Consider the following 24554-nt stretch of genomic DNA (forward strand, 5'->3'; position numbering starts at 1 on the left):
AATATAGGATGAGAACAGCCATTGTTGTTCTTAGACAATTTAGATAGCATGTTATGTAGACAGATGCCAGGTCATTGTTGACCTGGCATCCTATAGTGTGTATAGTTTCAATGTACAGATTATTGACGTTTTGGGATATTCTACTGTTAGACTGATGATAGGTTCTTGGTTTACGTATATCCTAGATTACTATTTCTATGCATTTGATGTATTACCTTGTGCTGTCCTTGCTTACTGTAAATCACTCTGGATTAAGAGCATCTGCTAAATGCCTAAATTGTACTTGTAAATTGTACTTTAAACTTTTAAACCCAGAGTCATGAATAACATCTTGAATTTTCAGAGTTATTATTCTCTTCCTCTCCTCTCAATTCAGGTCTTTCAGTAAGTTAGCTCTATACAGAGAAGAGATTTACATCTCACTCCGCGCTCTGTGAAGGGCCCATTTACTGGGTTGTTCCTAAAACTCGCCTCATTACCTGGAGTAATGCGGCTTTTGCAGCGTAGGCTTTGGAATGCCGTCTGAGGATCTAACAGGCTAGCAAAGTCAGTGTCATCTTTTAAATCACTTAAAAAAAAATATATATAAAAATATATATATATTACTCCCAGATTTGATTGAAAATTCACGCAAATCGGTACACATGATCTCTATAGTCATGAGATCAAGAAGAATCTATTTGATTTGTCATATTCCATCCTGATTGGCTAAGATTGACATCTAAAGTTTGCAGGAGTGGCTCGTTTTGAACAAAATTCCGCAAATCATGAACGCAGCGTCCGATTGCGGTGAAACTTTGCACTAACATTCGCACTACGTTGTGGAACAAATGCCACCCCTTTAACATAGCCCTATTATAGCACCATATTTTTGTATATTACTCCCACAAATTTTATCCAAACATCACACAAATCGGTATACATTATCTCTATAGTCAAGTGATCAATACAAATCTGTCCGATTTTTTATATTCCATCCTGATTGGCGAATTCAGAACATTGCTGGCCCACAATAACCTACCTGACCTGGCGGAGACCTGTGCTCCGAGGAGCACTTTTTCTAGTTCTCTTCTGAAATGTGGACCAAGAGGATCAAGACACGTACACAGTCAGAACCCTGTGGTTCTCCTGCCAATAGAACCATGATGAATGCCAGCTCCGAAGACCAGGAAATGTGTGAAAGAGAGAGTGATGTTGGTCGACTGGGCAGGACAAGTTGCGCAATATATGAAAATATCTGAAGCCAATGTGAGAGTCAGATTATGATAAGACTTGAATATTGAATATTACATTTGTTAAGACAAATGATAGGAATATAAAAACTAGGACTGTCAAAATAACTGACTTAACTGAGCTAATTAACTTATGAAATGAAAGAGATTAAACATTTTAATGCAATAACAGAGAACATTTTGTTGGAGGATCTGAGTGAAGTGAATGAGGTGGAATGAGGGCAAAGGTCAGAAATATAGGATGAGAACAGCCATTGTTGTTCTTAGACAATTTAGATAGCATGTTATGTAGACAGATGCCAGGTCATTGTTGACCTGGCATCCTATAGTGTGTATAGTTTCAATGTACAGATTATTGACGTTTTGGGATATTCTACTGTTAGACTGATGATAGGTTCTTGGTTTACGTATATCCTAGATTACTATTTCTATGCATTTGATGTATTACCTTGTGCTGTCCTTGCTTACTGTAAATCACTCTGGATTAAGAGCATCTGCTAAATGCCTAAATTGTACTTGTAAATTGTACTTTAAACTTTTAAACCCAGAGTCATGAATAACATCTTGAATTTTCAGAGTTATTATTCTCTTCCTCTCCTCTCAATTCAGGTCTTTCAGTAAGTTAGCTCTATACAGAGAAGAGATTTACATCTCACTCCGCGCTCTGTGAAGGGCCCATTTACTGGGTTGTTCCTAAAACTCGCCTCATTACCTGGAGTAATGCGGCTTTTGCAGCGTAGGCTTTGGAATGCCGTCTGAGGATCTAACAGGCTAGCAAAGTCAGTGTCATCTTTTAAATCACTTATGAAAACCTACTTAAATGTCACAGCCTTTTCATAGTGTTTATTTTATTCTTTCTTTTATCCGTGATAATCTCCCATGCCTTTTTCATGTTTTTTTGTCATGTTATTTGATGGTATTTGTTTTTAATTGATGTTTATTTCATGTTTAGATTTTTACGTTGGCGTTTTAACTCTTATTACCTTGCTTTATTGTATATCTTTTTTGCAAAGCACTTTGTAACCTTGTTTAGATAAGTGCTATACAATACAAATACAGTTACAAATACAGTTTATTAGTGTGGACAGCAGGTCAGAGCAGATACGCTGGAGTTAAACAAAGCTCTCATTCTCAAAACCTACTTATCAAAACATCTGATTTTTGAGTGTAGCCGCTCCTATAAGTGGGTCTGGGACCCATCCGTGGCAAAAGTTTTTCTTTCCGTCGTGAAAATTTGTCTTTCGCTGTACTGTGAATGGCTGATTGGCTGTGACGTACTGTGATTGGCTAGCGAGATCATAAATAGCACACTCACTTCAAAAAAAGATCTTTTTTTTAAAGTGAGCTTCCATCACTGTGATGACCACTGTTGTTTTTGAGCACCGAGTGGTGCAAATATACAAGTGTCACAGCAAAGGGTCTGAATACTTATCTTTGCAGGACGTGCTGTGATTGGCTTGGGAGACACATGATGAAATTAACTTAAAACTTCGCTCATAAATAGCACCGTTCACTTCACACTGGGTGTGATTTTTATTTTGGCAGTTCAAAAGTTATCAAAACCAAAAAACAGGATTGGGATTACTTTAATAGCTGATCTGTGATCATAGTATTATCTCAGCAAACATTATGTCAATAAGAAATCCAGATGTGATCCAATCGTATAGTGATTAAACGTTTTGAACTCTTGGGCCTTGGGGATTGAAACGATCTGCAATAAAGGGAGCTACTGTGACAACGGTGTGCAGGCTCTTACTTTTATTGTGGACCTCAGCTAATGGTTGATGTAGGACGAGATTATGGGGCAAGGTAATTAATAATCTATTTGTTAAACCTTTACTATACGGGTTCCCGTATAACATTCACATCTGTGGGGATGTAGGTACTCAAAATGATTTTGTGCTTGTTAATCGCACAAACAAAATGTCCCCCCGATATGTAAGGCACTTTAGTCTTGTTATTATATACAAAGAAAGTGTCTCATCCAAAAGGCCTCTGCCTCTGATTCGGTGGTGTTATGTTCAAAGGATATCACAGACACTGAAATGTAACCCTATGTCACCATATTAGAAACTTGGAATAGAGTCTCTGTTCACATTTGTAGTCCTCAATTATCTTCTTTTTCACATTGCTTCCTGTGTCTCATCATGGCTGAGGATGCTGACAACTTCCATTATGCTGTTCTGAGTGTGAACAATAACAACAGACTGAGAAGACAGAGGGAAAATGAAGACAGTATTTGTGTCTTGTTTCAATTAATCATTTATGACCCAACACGGCAACTACTGTACAGTAGCTGATTTTTCCAAAGATGAATGATGAGCTGAAAAAGTGCAAAAGTGCAGCCTGTGCAATTTGTGGGTGTACTTGTGTCTGCACTGCACTTGTCATAGTTATTATAACTCCAGTGGTGGACAAAGTTCTCAACCCCAGTAATTGAGTGAAAGCATATATACTCCTGGTCAAATATTACTCAACTACAAGTGAAAGTTTGACATATCCATTTGTGTCGATAAACTAATTAGTACATCACTACAGTATACTCAGTGGCGGACGAAGCACTCAACCCCAGTACTTGAGTAAAAGTACAGATACTAATTGTCAAATTTAGAGAGAGAGAGAGAGAGAGAGAGAGAGAGAGAGAGAGAGAGAGAGAGAGAGAGAGAGAGAGAGAGAGAGACCCTGCTCAAGAATGTTCATCAAATAGAGAGTACAGAGGCAGTGGTTTGTTTGTTTTGTTGCTGTTTGTAGACCACAGCTCAGGTGTTGCACTGACATTGTACATGCAAACAGCTCAGTGTCCATGGAATTACAGGACATTAATTAGAAGATCATTTAAGTATAATTTAATTAATGCGTCAATTACTCATTTGAGTGTAGTGTCTCACAATTGTTGTTGTTGTAGTACATTTGTATACATACATACCATTTGTCTGCCTAACGATTTAGGAACAGTGGCTCCTATTCTGTAGCGTGTCTTGCTAAGGAACATTCTAAAACACAGACTGGGTGGGAAACGGGGGCGGACCGGTGACCTTACGATTCCCAAATGGCCTCTCTACTCACCACTCAGCAATGGCTGTTTATCAGGTATGTTCTGACTGTGTGCAAAGGTCACAGGACAGGAGTCTATAGTCATTATCTCACACAGATACAGCATGGTCGAGAAAAAACAACCTTACACTATCCATAGTCTATAAATACTTTCTTCTGATCATAAATGTTGATGCAGTTTACACCTTTCAAGATCAACTGAGTTGCTGCTGAAAGTTTGTGTTCTGGCTTCTGTGTGGTCACAGTTGTTTAGTTTCCATTGGTGGAAACTAGGTGCAGCAAGGACAGGCAGACTGGTCTGCAGCCTAAAAACACACAGCATACAGTATACACAACATACAGCACAGCGGACACAATAGATCACATTTCATTTATCTGCTACCAACTGCTGCTTCTGAATCTCAAATCAAGCTGGAATTTACTTGAATGGGTTAAAGTCTATTCGTTTATGTCCACTATTATTTCATAATGTTGATCAAATCTTAGATTTGTTTTTGTTTTGTTTCAGGACTTGCAATTTGGAAGAAGAGGCATTTGTTAAACACATGTTGTATTCTTTAATCTTAGGAATTATGATTACCCCATACCCGTGGGGGGATATGCGCACATGATCTGGCAACCCGGGAGGCAGTTTGTCCCATAGCTCGCGGGGCCATCCCACAGCTGGGCAGCCGTAACCATGGGACATTCTTTTACACAAAAACTGGGATTTGGTGAAATCAGGTGAATGGCTGTGCGCAAATTCAGATCAATTGCTCTAGCCACTGAGGAGAACCGGGCAGAACAAATTTTGGCCTCACCACCTCACCACTACAGAGCTTTGTAGAATTATAGTAGGATATTGGATTGCATGTCTTATTTAGTACTAGATTATCAATACGACCATTTTGTGGACCTGGGGAATTCTTCCACTTAGTTCTACACTATTCATGCTGTGTATTTGACCTATCCTAACTATTAGGATCAGTGTACAGTATATCCACATATCCAGCTGGAAGGCCAGTATCCTCACTCACATGAGCACAGACATGCAAAACCCGCACTGAAAGCTCCTGTCATGCTGGAACCGTGTACCTTATTGATCAGACAACAGTGATAATACTGCGCCACCTTGCAAGCCACGCACGCACGCACGCACGCACGCACGCAGACAGACATTAGGATTCACCATTCTTTAATTAATGCTTCAATATTTACAGTAACTATTTCAAGAAATATAAAGCTGATCAAAAAAATCAAGCTAACAATGATTGGAACTAATGAGGACTCCTCACCACCACTCGATTGCATGCATCAAAGGTGATCAAGCTAATAGAATGAAGCAAATGTTAATTTGTCGGAGCTGATTATAGGAAGTTTTTTGTGAATAAATGATCCGAAAATAAATCTGCAAATATTTTACATCAAATTATTAATTTGGTTTAATTAATACAGATTGGAAAAATCAACCTTGTTTCGGAAACAAATCCCTTCACTTCATCGCTGTGTGATTATTCATGACAAAAACAACAGACCACACTCGAGCAAGGACTTAGTTAAAAAGCCTTTAATATGATGAAAGGGCTACTACATATTAAAAACAATAAAATGCCACAAGATGGCCTGTTTTTCTTTTCTCTGGCCAGATTGTTCATATGTATGAATGTCCAGGTGAAGAAGCTCTTTAGCAATCTACTGCAGTGGCCTTGTGGCTGCAGTGCCACTTTCCATTTGGCAGCATTTGAAACAGTCCTTGGTTGGGATGCTATGACCTTTGAGGATTCAGTGAACTTGCTGACACACATCCATTGTGTCTTGGATGGAGGGAAGTTCACATCCACTGATGTCCACGGCTATTTGCATTGCTTAGCGGTTGACGTTAGTACAGTTCCCTTACCAGGCAGTGATGCATCCAGTCATTATGCTCTCGTGGTTCCTCTGAATAGTATATATAGGATAGATAGTATATAGGACAGGATATAGCATAGGATAGCTTAGGATAGGATGGGATAGGATAGGAACTGCAGTATAGGATAGGACAGTAGATAGTACTGTATATAGTATAGTATAGGATAGTAGATACCAGTGCTATTCTGTAACTCTAACTCCAGCATACACAGTGTCATTCTCCATGTTGTTCCTCTGTGGTCTTGATCGTCTCTTCTGGTTGAGACTCAGAGCTGCATAATGGAGGTTGTCTTCATTCTGGTCCGTGTATTAAAACAACAAAGAATAACATCATGATCAGAGGAACAGAACCCCGCTGTGGACTTTGTGGCCGTGGAGCAGGGGAGTAATTAGTTCAAATAAATAAATACAACCTACCACTGTGTTTGTTGGAGACACTGGGGAACCAAGGGAATGTCCTAAGAACAACATAAACATACAGTATACTGTAGATTATCATTCATCATTGACCGTCTTTATCCAGCCAATGGCAGTTTCATCCACGCAGCTGTGCCCGAGGTTGGATAATGAGCACAACTATAAATGCTGATTAATAATTTGTTCATCAAATACCCGTAGCTTTATTTATTTACAAAGACATCAAGAGACTTATTTAGTTTTTTTTCTCTTTTTTTCCTACTCCCTGTTTGCTTGGTTGGTCTATGGATTTGACATAAGATTTGATATGTCAACTATGTTGGCTAATTATTATCAGTAATCGTATCATGGATAATCAGGTATTTCATGTTCTATTAATATTTGTATTGTGTTATACATAGGTAGAGGCCTCGTATAAGCCATTTGGGCTTCTTGCCTCCTCCTGGCACTTTTCCTTTTACATTTTGTGTACTGTTTTTTTGTTTTGTTTTTACATTGTGCTAAATAAATCAAATACCAAAAAAAGAAGATAAATAAACATTTTATAATTGAATTTATTCAGTTAACACTTTCACTGAATTAATGGATTAATATTCCTGGGATGGAACTCACCAGAACTATGAATACATGTTTCCCATTTCAACTTGTAGATGATGGAAGACAAGACAATAACCAGGATGATGGAAATGGCCAGTGCAGTGGCCAGGCAATACATCATTCCCCTGTCTGTAGAGATTTAGCAAATATCAAATGATGTATCTTTCTTCACATTAAAGCCAGTTGAAAGTTTGAATAGCTTATTTTCACTAATCCAGGTAAATTAGCAAAGGTATATTACACATGATAAAGCCATAGTAGATGGAGAGAATAAGATGAAGTGATATTACCTACTGTACACTCAACATCCAGCCTGGTTCCATTACCATACAGAATCTTCCCACATGAGGCCACAGCACAGTAGTAAGTACCAGCATCACTGAGTCTGAGGTTCTTCATGGAGAAGTTGTAGAAGCTGCCCTGTGTTGTGTTTGCTATTTCACAACGTTGATCATGGGTGTAAAAGAATACTGGTTGAGATTTATCTGATTGTCTGAACCAGTAGACACTGTGTTCTCCAGCACAGGGCTCAGTGGGGACAGTACAGTTCAGAGTCACAGAGTCTCCTGGATGGACTGACTTCTCTGGTGGCTCCTGGACAATCGCTTGGATGCTGGATGAGAAACCTTTAACATGGAGCATGATTCCTTCTTTGAACTGATTTTTAGAATACATTGTCAACCCACAGTAATAAGTTGCAGAGTCTGACAACTGCACATCTGAGATCTGAAGATGATTTATTCCTTTTCCTGAGACCACAGAGAAACGGGGATCGCTCATAAGTTTCTTCACAACAGCTTCGCCTCTCGGCTTCTCCTGGGAATCTAGCTGCTCAGGTTTATCTCCAAGACGTTGCTTGTACCAGTTTATGTACACCACGTGTTCATGTTGATAGAAGAAGCATTTCAATGTCACATTGTTTCCAACAACAGCCATCATGAAACTCTTCTGCTGTTCTTCCTCTGATAACTGAACAAAAGCAACTGGAAACAGACAGTTACATATAAATAATACATATTATTACAATAATGGATTTTTGTTATGATTGTAGGTAAAATAATTGTGGTATTTTACCTTCTCCCCATAGAAGTAGACACATTAGGCGCAGGATGATCGTTGATGCTGCCATCGTCTTCAAGTTTGTCTCTTGAGTGGAAAAGGTTTACAGATGTAGACAATATCTTAAGAGGTGTGGCTGTATGTGATTGGATAGTCTGGGAGGCATTGCCTCGGAGTTTGGACAGCGGGGGCGCGTCCACTGCGTTGTGATTCAAATCAACAGCCAATGAAGAAAAGGGGGCGGGATCCAAATGCAGTGGGTGTTGCATCTAAATAGGATCGACGGGAAGCAATTTCCCCTTGAGAAATTTCGGCCGCCATTGTTGTGTACTGCTGTTTGCCTCTCGTCTGACTTTTTACACGAGTTGCACAGCTCCAGACCGGTAAGAGGCGTGTCCGCTCAGATTCAGAGCGTAAATTACATCCCGCCCACAAATCCCAGGGCTCTGGCCCAGAAGTTCCTCGCCGAGCCGGCGAAAACTTCTGGGAATTCAGATTAGTGATTGGATAAACTGATTGCTTTGACGTGTGCAGAATTCTACCAGAAAGTGTATCTGATATATGCATACGGTATGTGTGCATGTGTGCGCATGTGCGTGCACGTGTGTGTGTGTGTGTGTGTGTGTGTGTGTGTGTGTGTGTGTGTGTGCATGCATGCTGCATGTGTGAGGGTGTGTGTTAAAATAAAATGTCCAATACTGAACAGGTTCAGGATGTCATGTGGAAGTTTTCCAAATGAATAAGATGAATGACACAAGCTCTCTCTCCCTTCCTGTTGACAACCGGGCCAATGCTACAGGTGTCCTATAGACTCTTGAGTCAATCAAGCTTGTCGATTTGCTATTTTTGCAGAATATTCACCCTTGAATAGGGACGCTGGGATTCATGTGGTTAAACAGAACAAACATTGGGCAAGGTTCAGCTTTTTTAACTGCTGACTTTGCGAAAACCAGTGATCACAACTTCACCTTTCAGGGTCGCTCAAGTTCAAAGGGCATATTTCCAAATGAAACACCATACATGTCTTCATATTTGTTGTTCCTAATTCTAACCATTTTCATCGAAAATATGTAATATGTAATTTTGGTGGTTCGGATATATCAATAGCAAAATTATATTTTCCCTGGAAAACCTTGTCAACTTCAGGATCTTTCTATTTCCATCAACAACACCCTGGTCGTTCCTGCATGAGCGTGGTCCTGGACAGTCAGTTGTCCTTCAAGGCACACATATTGATCACTCAATACTGCAGGTTTACACATCAAGCCATTACAACTCCCTCCTTGCTGGTCTGTTAGTATGCTCACACAAACCCTTTCAACTGATCCAGAATGCTGTGGCATACCCATGGTCTTCAACCTCCCAAAGGTTTCTCATCTCTGCCTTTTGCGTTCACTTCATTCGCTTCTGGTTGCTGCCTGCATCCAATTAAAAAAACTGGTAATGACCTACAAGACAATCTAGACTCTAGAGCATGGCAGTATCCCTTCTCTAAGACACCCTGGCCAACGCTCCAAGGGTCCTAAACTCTTCTCCCTGACGGCTCCCAAGCTGTGGAATGATGATTTGTTCTTGACTCTATAGTTGGGGCTACGCTGATTGGAACATGACAGGTATTTAAATAGGAAAATCCACTTTAACTTCAAATTCATGTACGTTTCTGTTGATCTTAAACTGTGAAGCTTTTGTTTGTGGACACGAATGAACAACTATTTTATAATGCTGTAACTAAGTAAACCAAAAACCTCAATCTATGTTAACACCAATGGATTTCATGCTTCCTAGTTTAATACCAATTTTAGAACTCTTTGGAAAATGAATTGGTTAAAAGAAATGCAACGACAACAACATAACAAAAAAATAACATTTTATTTCAATAGGAGAGGGCATAGACTAGAGACAGGAAACTGAAGTTAGAGAGACAGGAGACATGAAGAAATTATGAATTTGAGTCCGGTCCTTCCACAAGCAGCATGTGGTTAGTGCACTAACTGTATGCACCACCACACACCCAATGCCTTTTAAATTTGATGTGGTGATTGTGGGTTGTTTCTGCCTTTTGAGCTGTTATAATACAAAAGTATAGTTTTTTTGTAAAGGTCACTGGTTGAGGGTAAAAGCTCACATGATTCTGATAGCCTGCTTCCTGCTAAAACCACAAAGTATATTGCAGTGAAAGAGATAAAAAGCACAGTAAAGATGGGGCGACCCGATAGCCGAGTGGTTAGCCTCATGCAGAGGATGCCTTCTTTAGCATGTCCCCAGATCAACTCCTGGCCAGCTTGATTATTTGCTGTGTGTCATTCATGCGCTCTTTGGCTGCCTTTCCTGTGTCGAAATAAAGTAGAAGAATACGACCTGCCAAAGCCTCCATTGTTGAAATATAGTTTTACGGTGTTGAAAATAGCTCAAGAGTAGGCCTACACAATATATCATGTGCAGTATTCTTCTTTTTTTTCAAGGTCAATTGTATTAATAATTTCCACATCAAAAATAGACCACAGTGCAGTAATTCAGCGTTTTGTCTGGTTGGATATTCAATGTCTGACATAGTTTGAACTGGATCAGCTACTGACAATGGTTACATGGTCAGACGCACCATGTAGCCAGATTCGAATATTTTTTGAACAATTTGTTTCACTGTGCCACATTCTCCATGATAAATCAATCTTCATCTTGTGTACATGTTGTATTGTCTCTGCTACGCTGTAAGATGCTGTGTGTCTTTGAGACTGCAGACCAGCCTTCCTGTCCTCGCTTCACTAGTTTCCACCAAAGGAAACTAAACAACTGTAACCACATAGAAGTGAGAGAAGACGCTTTCGGCTGAGACTCGGTTGAGCTTGAAAGGTGTAAACATTTATAATCAGAGTTTCTTTTTTTGGACCATGCTGTATTTATCTGTGTGGCACAATGGCTATAGTGTGTGACTTTTGTACACAAAACTTACCTGATGTAGGGTCATCTGAACACAACCACACAATTATTAATTGACACATATAATTTATTTTAATTTGGCCATTATGAATAGTAAGAGGTTCTTGTAGTTGACTTTTGGCTTGCAGGTCTCCAATTAAGCTGTAACTCTGCTTAAAGCTGCACTATGTAACTTTCCTCCTCTATCCCGGATTTGAACCATGTTTCCTGTGCAAGTCCTGAAATCTTTACAATTGAGGTAATAGAGCCTGCCTGCTTGCTCAGGGGATAAATTGAATCTTGACCATCAGATCAAAATAAGTGTCAGATCCTGTGTCTAGGCGAGACTTGAGTCACATGACATTTGACATGATCTAAATGTCTCAATAGATGAGCAGGGAGACAAAATACAACCACCCAATTGTATAAGTTATATTGAATTAACATACTCTGCCATACAGATTGGACAAAATTACATTTTATTCATTAAAAGAAAGTTACATAGTGCTGCTTTAAGTTTTGACATGGGTTTAATTTACTTTCTGTACTTTAAATCAAAATCAATACTTTGTGGACAAGGAATTTGAATTTGGATTCCGGACTTTTACTTGTAACATACTGTAGTTATTCTACATTTACTTAAGTAAAGAATTTGAGTCATTTTTCCACCACTGTACATTAGGCATTGTCTTCTTAAAGTGGTTGCCAATGGTTACAGGACGTAACGCTGGAAGAAAGAGAACTATACAAATACTTGGTGCACGGCCTCTATTCATTTATTTTAGTCAAGGGTATGCACTGTTGGTATGGTTAAGAGGCATGGTTTAATGTCTAGGGCAGGTAACACAAAGTAAGCAAAAAATAAATCTGAAGAAGGATAAAACAATGGAAGTTCAGCCAATAACAAGTAATTAGTGTCACAGAAAAGCTATTACAGTATGTGTTAACCTCAGCAGGTATAGACAAGTTTAAAAGCAGACAGAGGCATATCTGCATGTCTTCAGGCATGGGTGTATTACTATCAATAATGTATTCATAAGGAATATGAATGTGATTATCAATAGTTTTCCAGGCGACCAAAGGCACATATCCTTATATGAAGATACTACTGATGTATGTCCTAACAATCAGATAATACAATTGCTAACAATGTGACAGAAGATCTCCTAATCTTTTCTATTTCCATCTCTTGCTGATTATGTTGTGTGGAGTTTCAATAACCAATTATGTTGGTGATTATTTATCAGCAATTTGTTGTAGTTGTCAGTGTGGGCTCCTTAGATAAATGTGGTTTACAGACAAAACTCAACTGTGATAGAGCTAACCTATTGTAGCAACAAGAGCAAAGAACCACAAAGACATCCTGGGGGAGAGAGAGATCTTCAGCGGAAATGGTTTGTTTTTTGTTTGTTACCACAGAAGTACCTGCACTCAGCTCACTGTGTGCATGGGCGTTGGACTGACAAGATAAGAACGGACGAGACACACATCAGTAGATGTCTTTGAATTGTTGAAAAGAAATTCATCAGCTTCAATTGTAATGCATTAATTTGCAACAGTCTGTGATTTGACACTGGTGAGCAGGGTTGCCAGATTTTGTGAGAAATAAGTAACCAGGTCTAAGAAAACAAGCCCAAAAGAAGCGACTAGGCCACATGAGCGCTTCAAACCTACACATCAGCTATTTGAAAATAGTCGATCTACAAGCTCACAACGCATCGCAATGTGACGCGTTGTGAGCTTGTAGATATGCTATTTAATGAAAATCTTGAAATAAATGTTTGGAAGATAACAAGTAACACAAATCTGGTACGTGGCTCCCTGGCACAAAACCTTTTCAGATGAGGTTTAGGGAAAAATACATTAATTGTAAAAGCACACTAATAATGTATTATATTTATATATATATATATACTATATATGTATTATATTTAATATTATCATTTTATTGTAATATTTTCCATCCAGAATGTCTTTATTTTCTCAACAGGCATTATGAGCAAGAAGTGTCCTTGTTTCAATTCTTTATCTTTATTTTATCATAGCGGACAGTAACCCACACAGACACCATGGATGACAATAAACTAAAATATAAATTTACAAACGGTTGAGCTGCTGTGTTCTCCTGGCCTCAAGATAGGAAGTCAGATAGAAAGCGAAGTTAGAGACTTGTGTAAACACTGCATCAAGGCCAGATGTACTTTAGATGAAATGGGACGTACAACTCACCAGCAGTGTTGCCATCTTTGCTTTAGGCGGCTGAAAATATGGTTTGACCCAAAAATAATTTGAACAAAAGGTTTCTCAATGGTTTATTGTAGTATCAGGTGTACTTAATAACATATCAAAAGTTTACCGAAATCTGATCATTAGAAATGTCAAATTTCCAAGATGGCCGCCACCAGTTCCTTAAAAGACCATTACTCCATTATTTGCCCTACACAAGTAATTTTGGTGCCTAACCCCATGTTTTGGTGATCTAGGAATCCAATTAGCATATATACATTATAAGCAAGTGATTATAATATACAATTACATATTAAAGCAGTTGGTTATAAGCATATTTAACAATGTAATTGGACATTTCTCCCTTTTCTACATACTATAATGCCCAGGATTGGTGAATTAATCACCTATACATGTAATTCACATTCTGTTGAAGCTTTAAAAATGTATTTGGATACCAATAAGGAATAAATGAATTATTACTCGGTGGTACTGTGACATTTGTAAAAACATGGCTGCCAAGTGATAGACTGGGAATATTACACAAATCTTGGAATAAATTCCTTACAGAGAAATGTCCACACCAATTTGTTTGTAAAGGTGTCCCGTTCCCAAACTGGGGGTCCCCCAAATGATTTTGGGGGGTCCCCAGATGGTTAGCTTTATGTGCAACATTGTTTTCTCACTCAACAGTAAACAAACCAACATACAGTATAAGTGTATACAGGATATCTGCACATTTCTAAAGTTACAATTTAAATACTCTTAAGACTCAATATTATCTCAAATATTGGGTAAGAAAGAGGAAAACATTGTGAAAATAGTATAAGCTCAGAACACTACACTCAGTTGGAAAGAAATGGCCACTTGTCTGGTCTATGGGGAAGATGGACTCCTGGGTGGGGGATACAGTGGAGAGAAATGGCCCCTTATGGGCCAAGAGAGGGTGTACAAGTCATCACAGAGCTATCACAACATGTATCTAGTGTCTTCTACTGGGTGTCTAGGCAGGGGTGGTGGAGGAGTGTGGCGTGGATAAGGTTCAGATTTGCTAGTCACAGACATCTCCTTATTCCTGAGACTAGTAGTTGTGTGAGGTTTTAGTGCAAAATTCATTTCACATGTCCTTATTTTGTGATTGGTACTGCTGGCAATAAGCTTGAACCCTGATCTTTTTTTCTGGGTAATTTTAACAGCAAGAAGGTACGTATAGGGGACAGCCCATGACGCCCTGGGCTCCGGTCTCCCCATAGAATCCCAATCTAACCGACCTCCACGCCCATAATGGTCAGCCACCACCGACTCTCCTGTGAGCCAGTCCGACATAGACACCCTTGTCTGCCTGGCACACAGTCATGCACCACCACGTAGAGGTCTTACAACCACCACTATGGGGGGCCGACCCTCCTCACTACCTGTGCCAACTCACAAGCGCCTATCTCGGACATAGGAGCCAGCCAGACCCGCCAGGAGGTCCATTTGGGACCAGTATATATAGGAACACGACTGTCTGCCTGACACAGTCTTGCAACATATGGAGGTCTTACAACCACCACCACTGGGGACTGTCCGCACTACCTATGCTAACTCAAGAGTGCCTATCTCGGGAGCCAGCGTGGAGGTCCACTTGGGACCAGTGGGACTATCCAGTGAGCCAGGCGACATAGGGACACTCCTCTCAGCCTCACGCATAAGCTAAATTCAAATACCTTAATTTCTGCCTCCTCCTCACTCCGTTCTCCAGCGTGCCGTGACTTAGAAATTGTTTGCAGAACTGTCTTCATTGAAATGGCGTATAATTTCTGTTGGAGGTTTTGCACGTCGGACATGGGGAGATCAGAAGCTCAGGGTCTCCTTGCCTCCTAACTTTGCTCTTCTGCGCTCCAAGTGCCCAGGGAGCAATCCATTGACCCCCATACTCCCCTCTACCCACCTGAGGGGAACCCTAGGCCCACTAAACTCTAGACCAGACCCACCCCCATACTCCCCTCTGTCTAGGCACCCAGTAGATACTCGGTTCTGACAGCTCTACACTAACCTCCATAACCACCCCCATCCCTCTTTGCACACTCACACTGATTGCCTTCCTAATGTGTTAAAAAGTTCTATATCTATTTAATGTTTTTTCAAAATCTTGTGTCTACAAGATGACACTGCGTGTCCACAAGTAAAATAAATATTCTTGTGTATGTAGGGGAGGAGTTATGAAGTTCCTGTGGGGTGAGTAAGGGGAGGGTTGCAGAGATATTGGTTCATAATGCAAGATATTTTTGGGGGGTTGGAGTGTATAGTCAAAGATGAATTTAGTTTGGGCTAAATTTGATCCACGGAGCTATCCAAAACCTTTCAATATTAAAAACAACACTATATCTATCAACTGACAATATTCTCTGCCACCACCTTTTGAATTACTGCAAATTGTGACTACTAGTTTTGTTGTGTTCTGAGGATATCTTGAAGCCTTGTTCCAGTAAAAAAGAAATATAAGTAGTTGAACATTTATTATATAATTAGTTAAGTTAACTTGAAACGGGTGACCGTTTCAGAGGGTTTTAATAGGGTCACAAACAAAATATTGGATTTCACAATTATCTAATTGTATCTCTGCAATTTGGACAAGTCCAATGGATTCCCAGGCCCCCAAAACATGGGGTTAGACACAAAAAGTACTTGTCTAGGATGAATAATGAAGGAGTTAGGCTGTTTTAATGATTTTTGGGGCATCTTGGACGCCATCTTGAAAATAACACCTTTCCAGTGGGCAAACTTTGGTAAACTTTTAGTATGTTATTCAGGACACCACATACAACAAAAAACAGTTGAAAAACCTTTTGTTCAATTTTTTTTTGGGTAAGGTGCTTTTTTTTTCATATATTCAGCGGCCTACTTATTATAGGCGACTTTGGGCTTCTTTTTCTGCAAAGTTGCTAGTAAATGTATTTTTAGTTTTTTTGGGCTTGTTCTAAAGTGCGGTTGTTTATTTGGCACTCGCTTCCAAATATTTTAATTATTATTTAAACCAGTTCTCAAATATTTTCATGTCATGGACCCCCAAATTAATGTGTGTGTGTGTGTGTGTGTGTGTGTGTGTGTGTGTGTGTGTGTGTGTGTGTGATTGAATGAATGAATGAATGATTTGATTTATTTTCGTGTCCGGCTGCCTTTCACAGCCCATCTCTTACGGGATTATTCAGACACATTAAACAATGATTCCAGTGCCAACATGCTGACACAAAATAAAAATAAAATAAATAAAAATAAGTGTGTGTGTGTGTGTGTGTGTGTGTGTGTGTGTGTGTGTGTGTGTGTGTGCTCCTCGCACAGAGCTGGACCAAAGCGTTATACTTTGCATGCACGCTACCAGTAGGCCAAGATAGACACTTTCAAATCGGCCTCATGGTGGTGGTATACCAGGCTTCTAAGCGCTTTGACCTATAACTCTTGAACCATAGGTCGCACTAATTTTTATGTTTAAGTGACACACATAAAACTAGAAAAAGTGCTCCTCGGAGCACAGGTCTCCGCCAGGTCAGGTAGGCTATTGTGGGCCAGCAATGTTCGGAATTCGCTAACCAGGATGGAATATGAAAAATCAGACAGAGCCATCTTGATCACTTGACTATAGAAATAATGTGTACCGATTTGCATGATGTTTGGACAAAATTTGTATGAGTAATATAAAAAAGAAAAGTGTTGCAAAAATGTGCTTCCTGGTGGCGCTATAATAGGTCAATGTTAAAAGGGTGGCATTTGTTCCACACTCTAGTGTAAATGTGCGTGCAAAGTTTCACCCAATCGAACGCTGCGTGCATCATTTGCGGCATTTTGTTCAAAACGGGCCACTCCTGCAAACTTTAGATGTCAATCTTAGCCAATCAAGATGGAATATGAAAAATCAAACAGATCCGTCTTGATCACATGACTATAGACATGTGTACCGATTTGCGTGAAATTTGCATAAAATCTGAAGGCTTAATATCAAAAAGATTGTTTTACATAAGTCGGCCTCCTGGTGGCGCTATAAAAGGCAAATGCGAGAAATGCAGGGCAAAGGTTTTTCCTTGGCCTCTAGAGAGTGTGCAAAGTTTTACACAGACCGGTGCAGTTATAGGTAAACACACAAATCGGCCTGTTATAGCGCCACCATGAGGCTGATTTGAAACATTTCAAGAGGCATTTCTTCCTCAGCCTAGTGGGAATGTGTGTGGAAAATTTCACGGATATTGCAAGCTGTGTTCATGATTTGAGGCATTTTGTTCAAAACGGAGCACTCCTGCAAACTTTGGAAGCCAATTTTAGCCAATCAGGATGAAAATCTGAAAGATTTATTTGGTTTAATGACTATAGAGATACTGTGTCCTAATCTGTAGGAGTACTGTCAAAAAATGTGTTTTGCACAAATCGGCCTCCTGGTGGCGCTATAAAAGGCCCATGTGAAAAATGTGGGGCAGAGGTTCTGCTCTGGCATCCAGGGAGTGTGAGTGCACAGTTTTGCTGCAATCAAGCCAACCGTGCCAGAGATTAGCTGTACACAAACAGAATGACACACACACGGACACATGGACGGAGAGGCAGAGGGGGCAAAACATACTCTCGCCATACCTTCCGGCCTGGCGGAGACAATTATAGTTGTTAGCGTTACCATCATTTTAATCACTTTATATCTCTCAGGTCATCCCTGTAAATAACCTTTTGATCCACGGCACCCCTGAATAACATTGTTATAGCACCTTACATTTATGTCAAATTACGCTACGCAAATATGTTAATCTTTCCCCCTAAGATAGATGTGATGTGTCACAGTGAAAACTTTAGAGAATAATTCCTTTTGGAGTTAGGACAGATTGACGTTATACTTGACGTTTAACCACTTGAACCCCAGCATCCATATTCTGGGGGGAATATTAGTCAAACATAACCGATCTACAAGCTCACAACGTGTCGCAAGGTCCGTTTTACTAATTGAATCTAGAGGGTCTAAGTGGTTAAACTGAAGTGATATTGATGAATTCCAAATATTAGTATCCTGCTGTGGCACCCCTGGACTTGTGTCACAGACTCACGGCACCCTAGGGTGCCCACTTTGAGAAACCCTGCCCTGGAAGGTAGTTAGTTATTGCTCCACACTCCCTAGGAGCAGGGAGGGAGGGGCGGGCTTTTTAAGTCCTCCAATTGTCGCCCCCCCCCCCCCTCACACACACACACACACACACACACACACACACACACACACACACACACACACACAGTCTCTGCAATGTTTTGGAAGTAAAAGATCAAAATAAACAACTCATAATATAACATTACTCCAGATGAACGTTGAGTAGAGTTGTCAGTGTTTAACAGAGTGGTGAAAGCTCTAAATCACAAACAGAAGTGCATTTTCTCCATCTGACCAAACTTGAGGTGATTTTCTGCAGGTGATTTAGCTTAGCTAATTAGCTGCTTAGCATTAAAGGAATTGATGGAATTGCGTGTAATTTCACTTTTATTTTACTTGGTCAAGCAACAACTAGTCAGGATGCAGCATTGTTGTGTTGTGTGATGTGATGTGAAGTGAATATGTTGTATTGTTGAGCCATGTTTGATTGTGATGCTAAGACAGGCTACAGTATGCAGGCCTAGTCAGTGGTGTAAACTAAAGTAATAAGTACATGTACTCGAGTACAATTTTGAGGAGCTTTTACTTTACTGGAGTATTTTAATATTCAATACTTTTACTTCTCCACTACATTCCAGAGACAAATATTTTACTTCTACTCCACTACAATTATTTGAAAACTTTAGTTTGTAGATTTGGATTATTATTACAAAACATACCACTTCATGCAGCCCTATAGCCTAAATAGTTTGGCTATTTAAAAATAGGCGATCTACAAGCTCACAACACGTCACATCATAACACGTTGTGCATAATGAGTACTTTTACTTTTGGCACTTTAAGTATATTTTGATGCCAATACTTTTGTACTTTTACTCAAGTAAATTTTGAATACCAGACTGTATTGGTACTTTTACTCAAGTAAAAAGAATTGAGTACTTTTTACACCACTGGGCCCAGTAAATCACTTTACACATTCACCAGGTTTCTGGATGGCTTGGTTCCAGGCTTAAAGGGCAAGACCACTTTGGTAGAGGTTTGGGTTGTGTATTTACCTTGCCATGATAGAACTCCAAAGGTGTACAAGAAATCAAAAATAATTGCTCCATTGATTAGAAATTGATAATGCAAAATATGCTCCTCATCAACTTACATTGTACGGTAAAAGAGCTCTCAAAGTCACTATTTTAGCACGTAAACAAACGCAAACAAAGTTGATTCAGACAATTTGAACATCACCAAACCCAGTACTGTTTGTTTTTTTAAAACAAATGTTAACTTCCTGTTGATTTTGCTATATTTATTAAGAAGAAAACCCGGACTGGATTTGCGGATCCGGATCCGGATCTTCAAATAGTAAAATCAGCAGAAAGTTAACATTTTTATTTAAAAAAAAAACAGTACTGGGTTTGGTGATGTTCTATATTGTCTGAATCAGCTTTGTTTGTGTTTGTTTACATGCTAGAGTGACTTTGAGAGCTGTTTTACCGTACAATGTAAGTCAATGAAGAGCACATTTAGAATGATCAATTTCTAATCAATGGAGCAATTATTTTTGATTTCTTGTACACCTTTGGAGTTACATCATGGCAAGGTAAATACACAACCCAAACCTCTACCAAAGTGGTCTTGCCCTTTAACATAATTTATAAAAAATATTTCGGAAATCAAAAATTAATGGGTTTGACACCACAAAATGGCCGCCACTGCTATGCCCTTTAAGTGTATACAGGGTATTTGCACATTTATAAAGTTACAATTTAATGACTTTAATACTAAATTGGCCAAATGGTCAAATATTATGTAAGAAAGAGGCAAACATTGTGATATTGGCCGATCTACAAGCTCATGTATACGTATACTAGGCTGTGTATGCTGTGACAGGATTCAGTATACATATACTAGGCTGTATGTTGTGACAGGATACAGTATACGTTTACAAGGCTGTATGTTGTGACAGGATACAGTATACATATACTAGGCTGTATGTTGTGACAGGATACAGTATACGTTTACTAGGCTGTATGTTGTGACAGGATACAGTATACTAGGCTGTATGTTGTGACAGGATACAGTATATGTTTACTAGGCTGTATGTTGTGACAGGATACAGTATGTACGTATACTAGGCTGTATGTTGTGACAGGATACAGTATACGTATACTAGGCTGTATGTTGTGACAGGATACAGTATACGTTTACTAGGCTGTATGTTGTGACAGGATACAGTATATGTTTACTAGGCTGTATGTTGTGACAGGAGACAGTATACGTTTACTAGGCTGTATGTTGTGACAGGATACAGTATACATATGTGGCTCTTGGTTACTTGAATTAATCTTTCTGTCTTTCTTTATTTCTTTTTTTCAGATACTCAAGGCTGGCAGAGGTGTTGCAGGGGACACACACCCCCCTCTTCATTATAAGCCTGGACTATGCATTAAGACATCAGTGGAGGGGAGCAAGAACTGGGCTTCACTACTACAACTAGGAGGTTAGATGGCTCCCTGATGTAGTTTTTTTTTTAATAAACACACACACACACACACAAACACACCCCACACACACACCCACCCATACACCCACACACACACACACACACATACTATGCCCAGAAGACTGAGGTTCTCACCTACAGTGTAACACCCTCCCAGACCATCCACCTCTAATAAAGTACTCGTGAAGCTAACCAGATGTATGGAGGATGGAGATGGCGGGATTCGCCGCTGGAAGGCTCATCCGAGGATGCCCTGCCCTAGAGAACGAGATCTGGAGATCTCTTTCTATCCATGGGTTTGTCTGCATGGGGGATTCCTCCGAAGACCTCGTCCTTCTCGGGGGTTTCCCCTGAAGACGGCTGATGAAGACGGCTCAAAGTAGGAACCTCTTTAGGACTGTCACGATTATGACATTTTATTTGACGATTAATTGTCGCTCAAATAATTGCGATAATTGCGTCGTGCTCTGCTGAACGTTACACTTAAAAAAAACATGAATAGTGGAAATAGCAGTCTGCTATTTCCACAAAAAATGTTTTATGTTAGAAAACATATTAACATTTTTCAACATGGAAATGATTATGACGATTATCTGAAAAAGTATTGCGATTATCTCAAATACTTGCGATTAGGCGATCATGTAATAATTGTGACATACCTAATTTTTCCTTTTCCTTTGCTGGATGCTGCTGCTGCTGCTGCTGCTGTGCAGTTTGTGTTGTACTCTGTTCGTGTCATGTGCTGATGTGGTTCAAGTTGTAGCTCTGTTGGGCCTGGTGTGGCAGTGAAACATGTGATTGTTTGTTTGTGGCTCTGGAATTGAAGGCTGATGTGAATCTAGACTATGTCGGCTGTGTTGTGGCTGTAGGAGTACGGTAAAAAATGTTTTGCAAAAAGTGACCTCCTGGTAGCGCTAGGCCCATGTGAAAAATGTGGGGCAGAGGTTCTGAATTGGCATCCAGGGAGTGTGTGTGCACAGTTTCGCTGCTACAGACAATAAGCTCATGGAAGTCAAACAAAAGTACTCAAAATGTAAAAATAAACAGGCTCTGTGATTTAAAATGTCATAATTCTATTTAATGTAGTCTTTTTTTGCCCATATGCATACTTAACAGTTATCTTTATAACAGTATTAGAGAGGTATAATTTTCTCTTGGTGTCTATGGACATTTGCTGTAGCCACGCTTCCCGGTCCTGGGGCCTTGGTGCTGGCTTTAGCTTTGATTTAGAGGAAATGTGAGTTGTTGCAGACCTGCAGTTTTCTGGGAGTTTGTGTCAGATACTGTATGTAGTGCATAAAAACTGAACACTGCTTCTCCACATTTAGTTTTGAATCTGGGGAAAGAAAGCAGACCTGTCCGAGACAACCTGAGAGTTCTGGATGGTTCATAAAGTAGAAGATCATGAATATATTTTGTCACTAAATCATTCAGTGCTTTATTTTGAATACAATTCTTTGACAGACAAAAGAAAAATAAGCAAATCCTACTTGACTGTTGTCAATAAGTGTCATTCAGTCAATTATGTCTCTTTCAGAATCACAATCATAGTCAGTTTTATTTGTCATATCACAGTCTTACAGGTGAAAAGGAGTGGGTGATTTTTTTTTGGTTTGCAAGATCCGTCGTTTTGAGAAGAGAGAGGCTAGTAGAGTGAAAGCAAAGGGAAAACAACTGATATAGAAAACTGGTTAAATAGAACAAATAAAGATATATACAATTATACAGATAGCTTATGTAAAAGCAGATATATACATGATATTTAGGACATTAGCATCATACACTTGTACACAAACTTTAGCATTAAGCATCTTTCAATGAAAAGTTGACATTGTAGTATGTCTTTGTTTTGATAACTTGACAATAACCAAATGTTTATTACCAATGTCTACATCAATGCAAATATGACATTTGTTAGGGATTGGACTACCAGAGGGAAGCACTGGAACGTATTTTGAAAACTCAGACTCAGATAGGGACTCGGCTCTGACTCAACATTGCTAATTTGTGTCAACATTAACTTACATCAATCACCATCCTTTCAGCAGTGATAATCTATACTCTAACTCCAGCATACACAGTCTCTTCCATGTTGTTCCTCTGTGGTCTTGATCGTCTCTTCTTGTTGAGACTCAGAGCAGCATAATGGAGGTTGTCTTCATTTTGGTCCTTGTATTAAAAACAAAAACAGTGTAGAAAACAAGTAGAAAATCATGATCAGATGAACAAGACCCCGATGTGGAAAACTTTAGAAGAACATTTGGTCAAATAAAACCTACCACTGTGTTTGTAGGAGACACTGGGGAACCAAGTGAGTGTCCTAAAAACAAAACGCAAACATGGATTATCACCCTTGCCTTGCATACATCTTTGATCGACTTTATCCAGCCAAGGGCAAATGTATCCATACAGCTGTGTCTGAGGTTGGATAACAAGCGCAACAACGAATATTAAGTGATACTTTGTTTATAACATACCCATAGCTTTTTCTTTTCATTCACAAAGACATCAAGAAAATAGCATTTGATCAACACTTTAATTGAATGAATAGATTCTCATCACTGTGTTGAGTCACTTACCACTACTACGAAGATGTGTTTCCTGTTTCAACTTGTAGATGATGGAAGACAAGACAATAAGCAGGATGATGGAAATGACCAGTGCCACACCCAGGCAGTGCACCATTAGATTAGATTTTTCTGTAGGGATTTTGTACCAGAAAACATTTTGTTTTTTTAATTTAAATGTTAATAATGATAATGAATTTATTTGTATAGCGCTTTTCTAAACAAAGTTATTAAGTGCTCTACAGACATGTTAAAAACAGCAGTTTTGAAAGCTTCAAAATCTTGTTCCATGGATATTAGCAAAATTACGCCATAAAGTCACAGTAGTGTTGATGAAATAGTACCATACTGTAGGTGCTGAGAATAAGATAATTATATTAGTTACTGTACCCTCAACATCCAGTCTGGTTCCATTTCCATACAGAATCTTCCCACATGAGGCCACAGCACAGTAGTAAGTACCAGCATCACTGAGTCTGAGGTTCTTCATGGAGAAGTTGTAGAAGCTGCCCTGTGTTGTGTTTGCTATTTCACAACCTTGGTCATGGGTGTAAAAGAATACTGGCTGAGATTTTTCTGATTGTCTGAACCAGTAGACACTGTGTTCTCCAGCCCAGCGCTCAGTGTGGACAGTACAGTTCAGAGTCACAGAGTCTCCTGACTGGACTGACATCTCTGGTGGCTCCTGGACAATCACTTGGATGTTGGATGAGGATCCTTTAACAAGGAGCATGATTCCTTCATTTAACTGAATTTCAGAATATGATGCCGACCCACAGTAATACATTGCAGAGTCTGACAACTGCACATCTGAGATGTTGAGATGATTTATTTGTTTTCCTGAGACCACGGTGAAACGGGGATCGCTTGTAAGTTTCCTTGTTGAAATAGCTTCGCCTCTCAGCTTCACCTGGGAATCTAACAGCTCAGGTTTATCTCCAAGTCGTTGCTTGTACCAGGTTATGTACGCCATGTTATTATCCTGATAGAAGCAGTGCAAC

At 39.5% G+C, this 24554-nt stretch overlaps 1 protein-coding gene across 1 annotated transcript; it reads right to left on the reverse strand.

Annotated features, from left to right (window-relative positions):
- Positions 1-1060: 1060 nt before the first annotated feature.
- On the reverse strand, positions 1061-24286 carry LOC311034422 (uncharacterized protein; the record flags this gene model as incomplete). Its single annotated transcript, XM_084042303.1, has 9 exons — positions 1061-1071; positions 7203-7316; positions 7478-8170; positions 8262-8333; positions 11197-11211; positions 14660-14730; positions 23064-23155; positions 23266-23306; positions 23944-24286. 9 exons carry the CDS (start codon positions 24284-24286, stop codon positions 1061-1063), a joined length of 1452 nt encoding a protein of 483 aa, XP_083898429.1.
- Positions 24287-24554: the final 268 nt, after the last annotated feature.

The sequence above is a fragment of the Gymnoscopelus microlampas genome (assembly GCF_963454915.1).
Source record: "Gymnoscopelus microlampas genome assembly, chromosome: 19".
Taxonomy (NCBI): domain Eukaryota; kingdom Metazoa; phylum Chordata; class Actinopteri; order Myctophiformes; family Myctophidae; genus Gymnoscopelus; species Gymnoscopelus microlampas.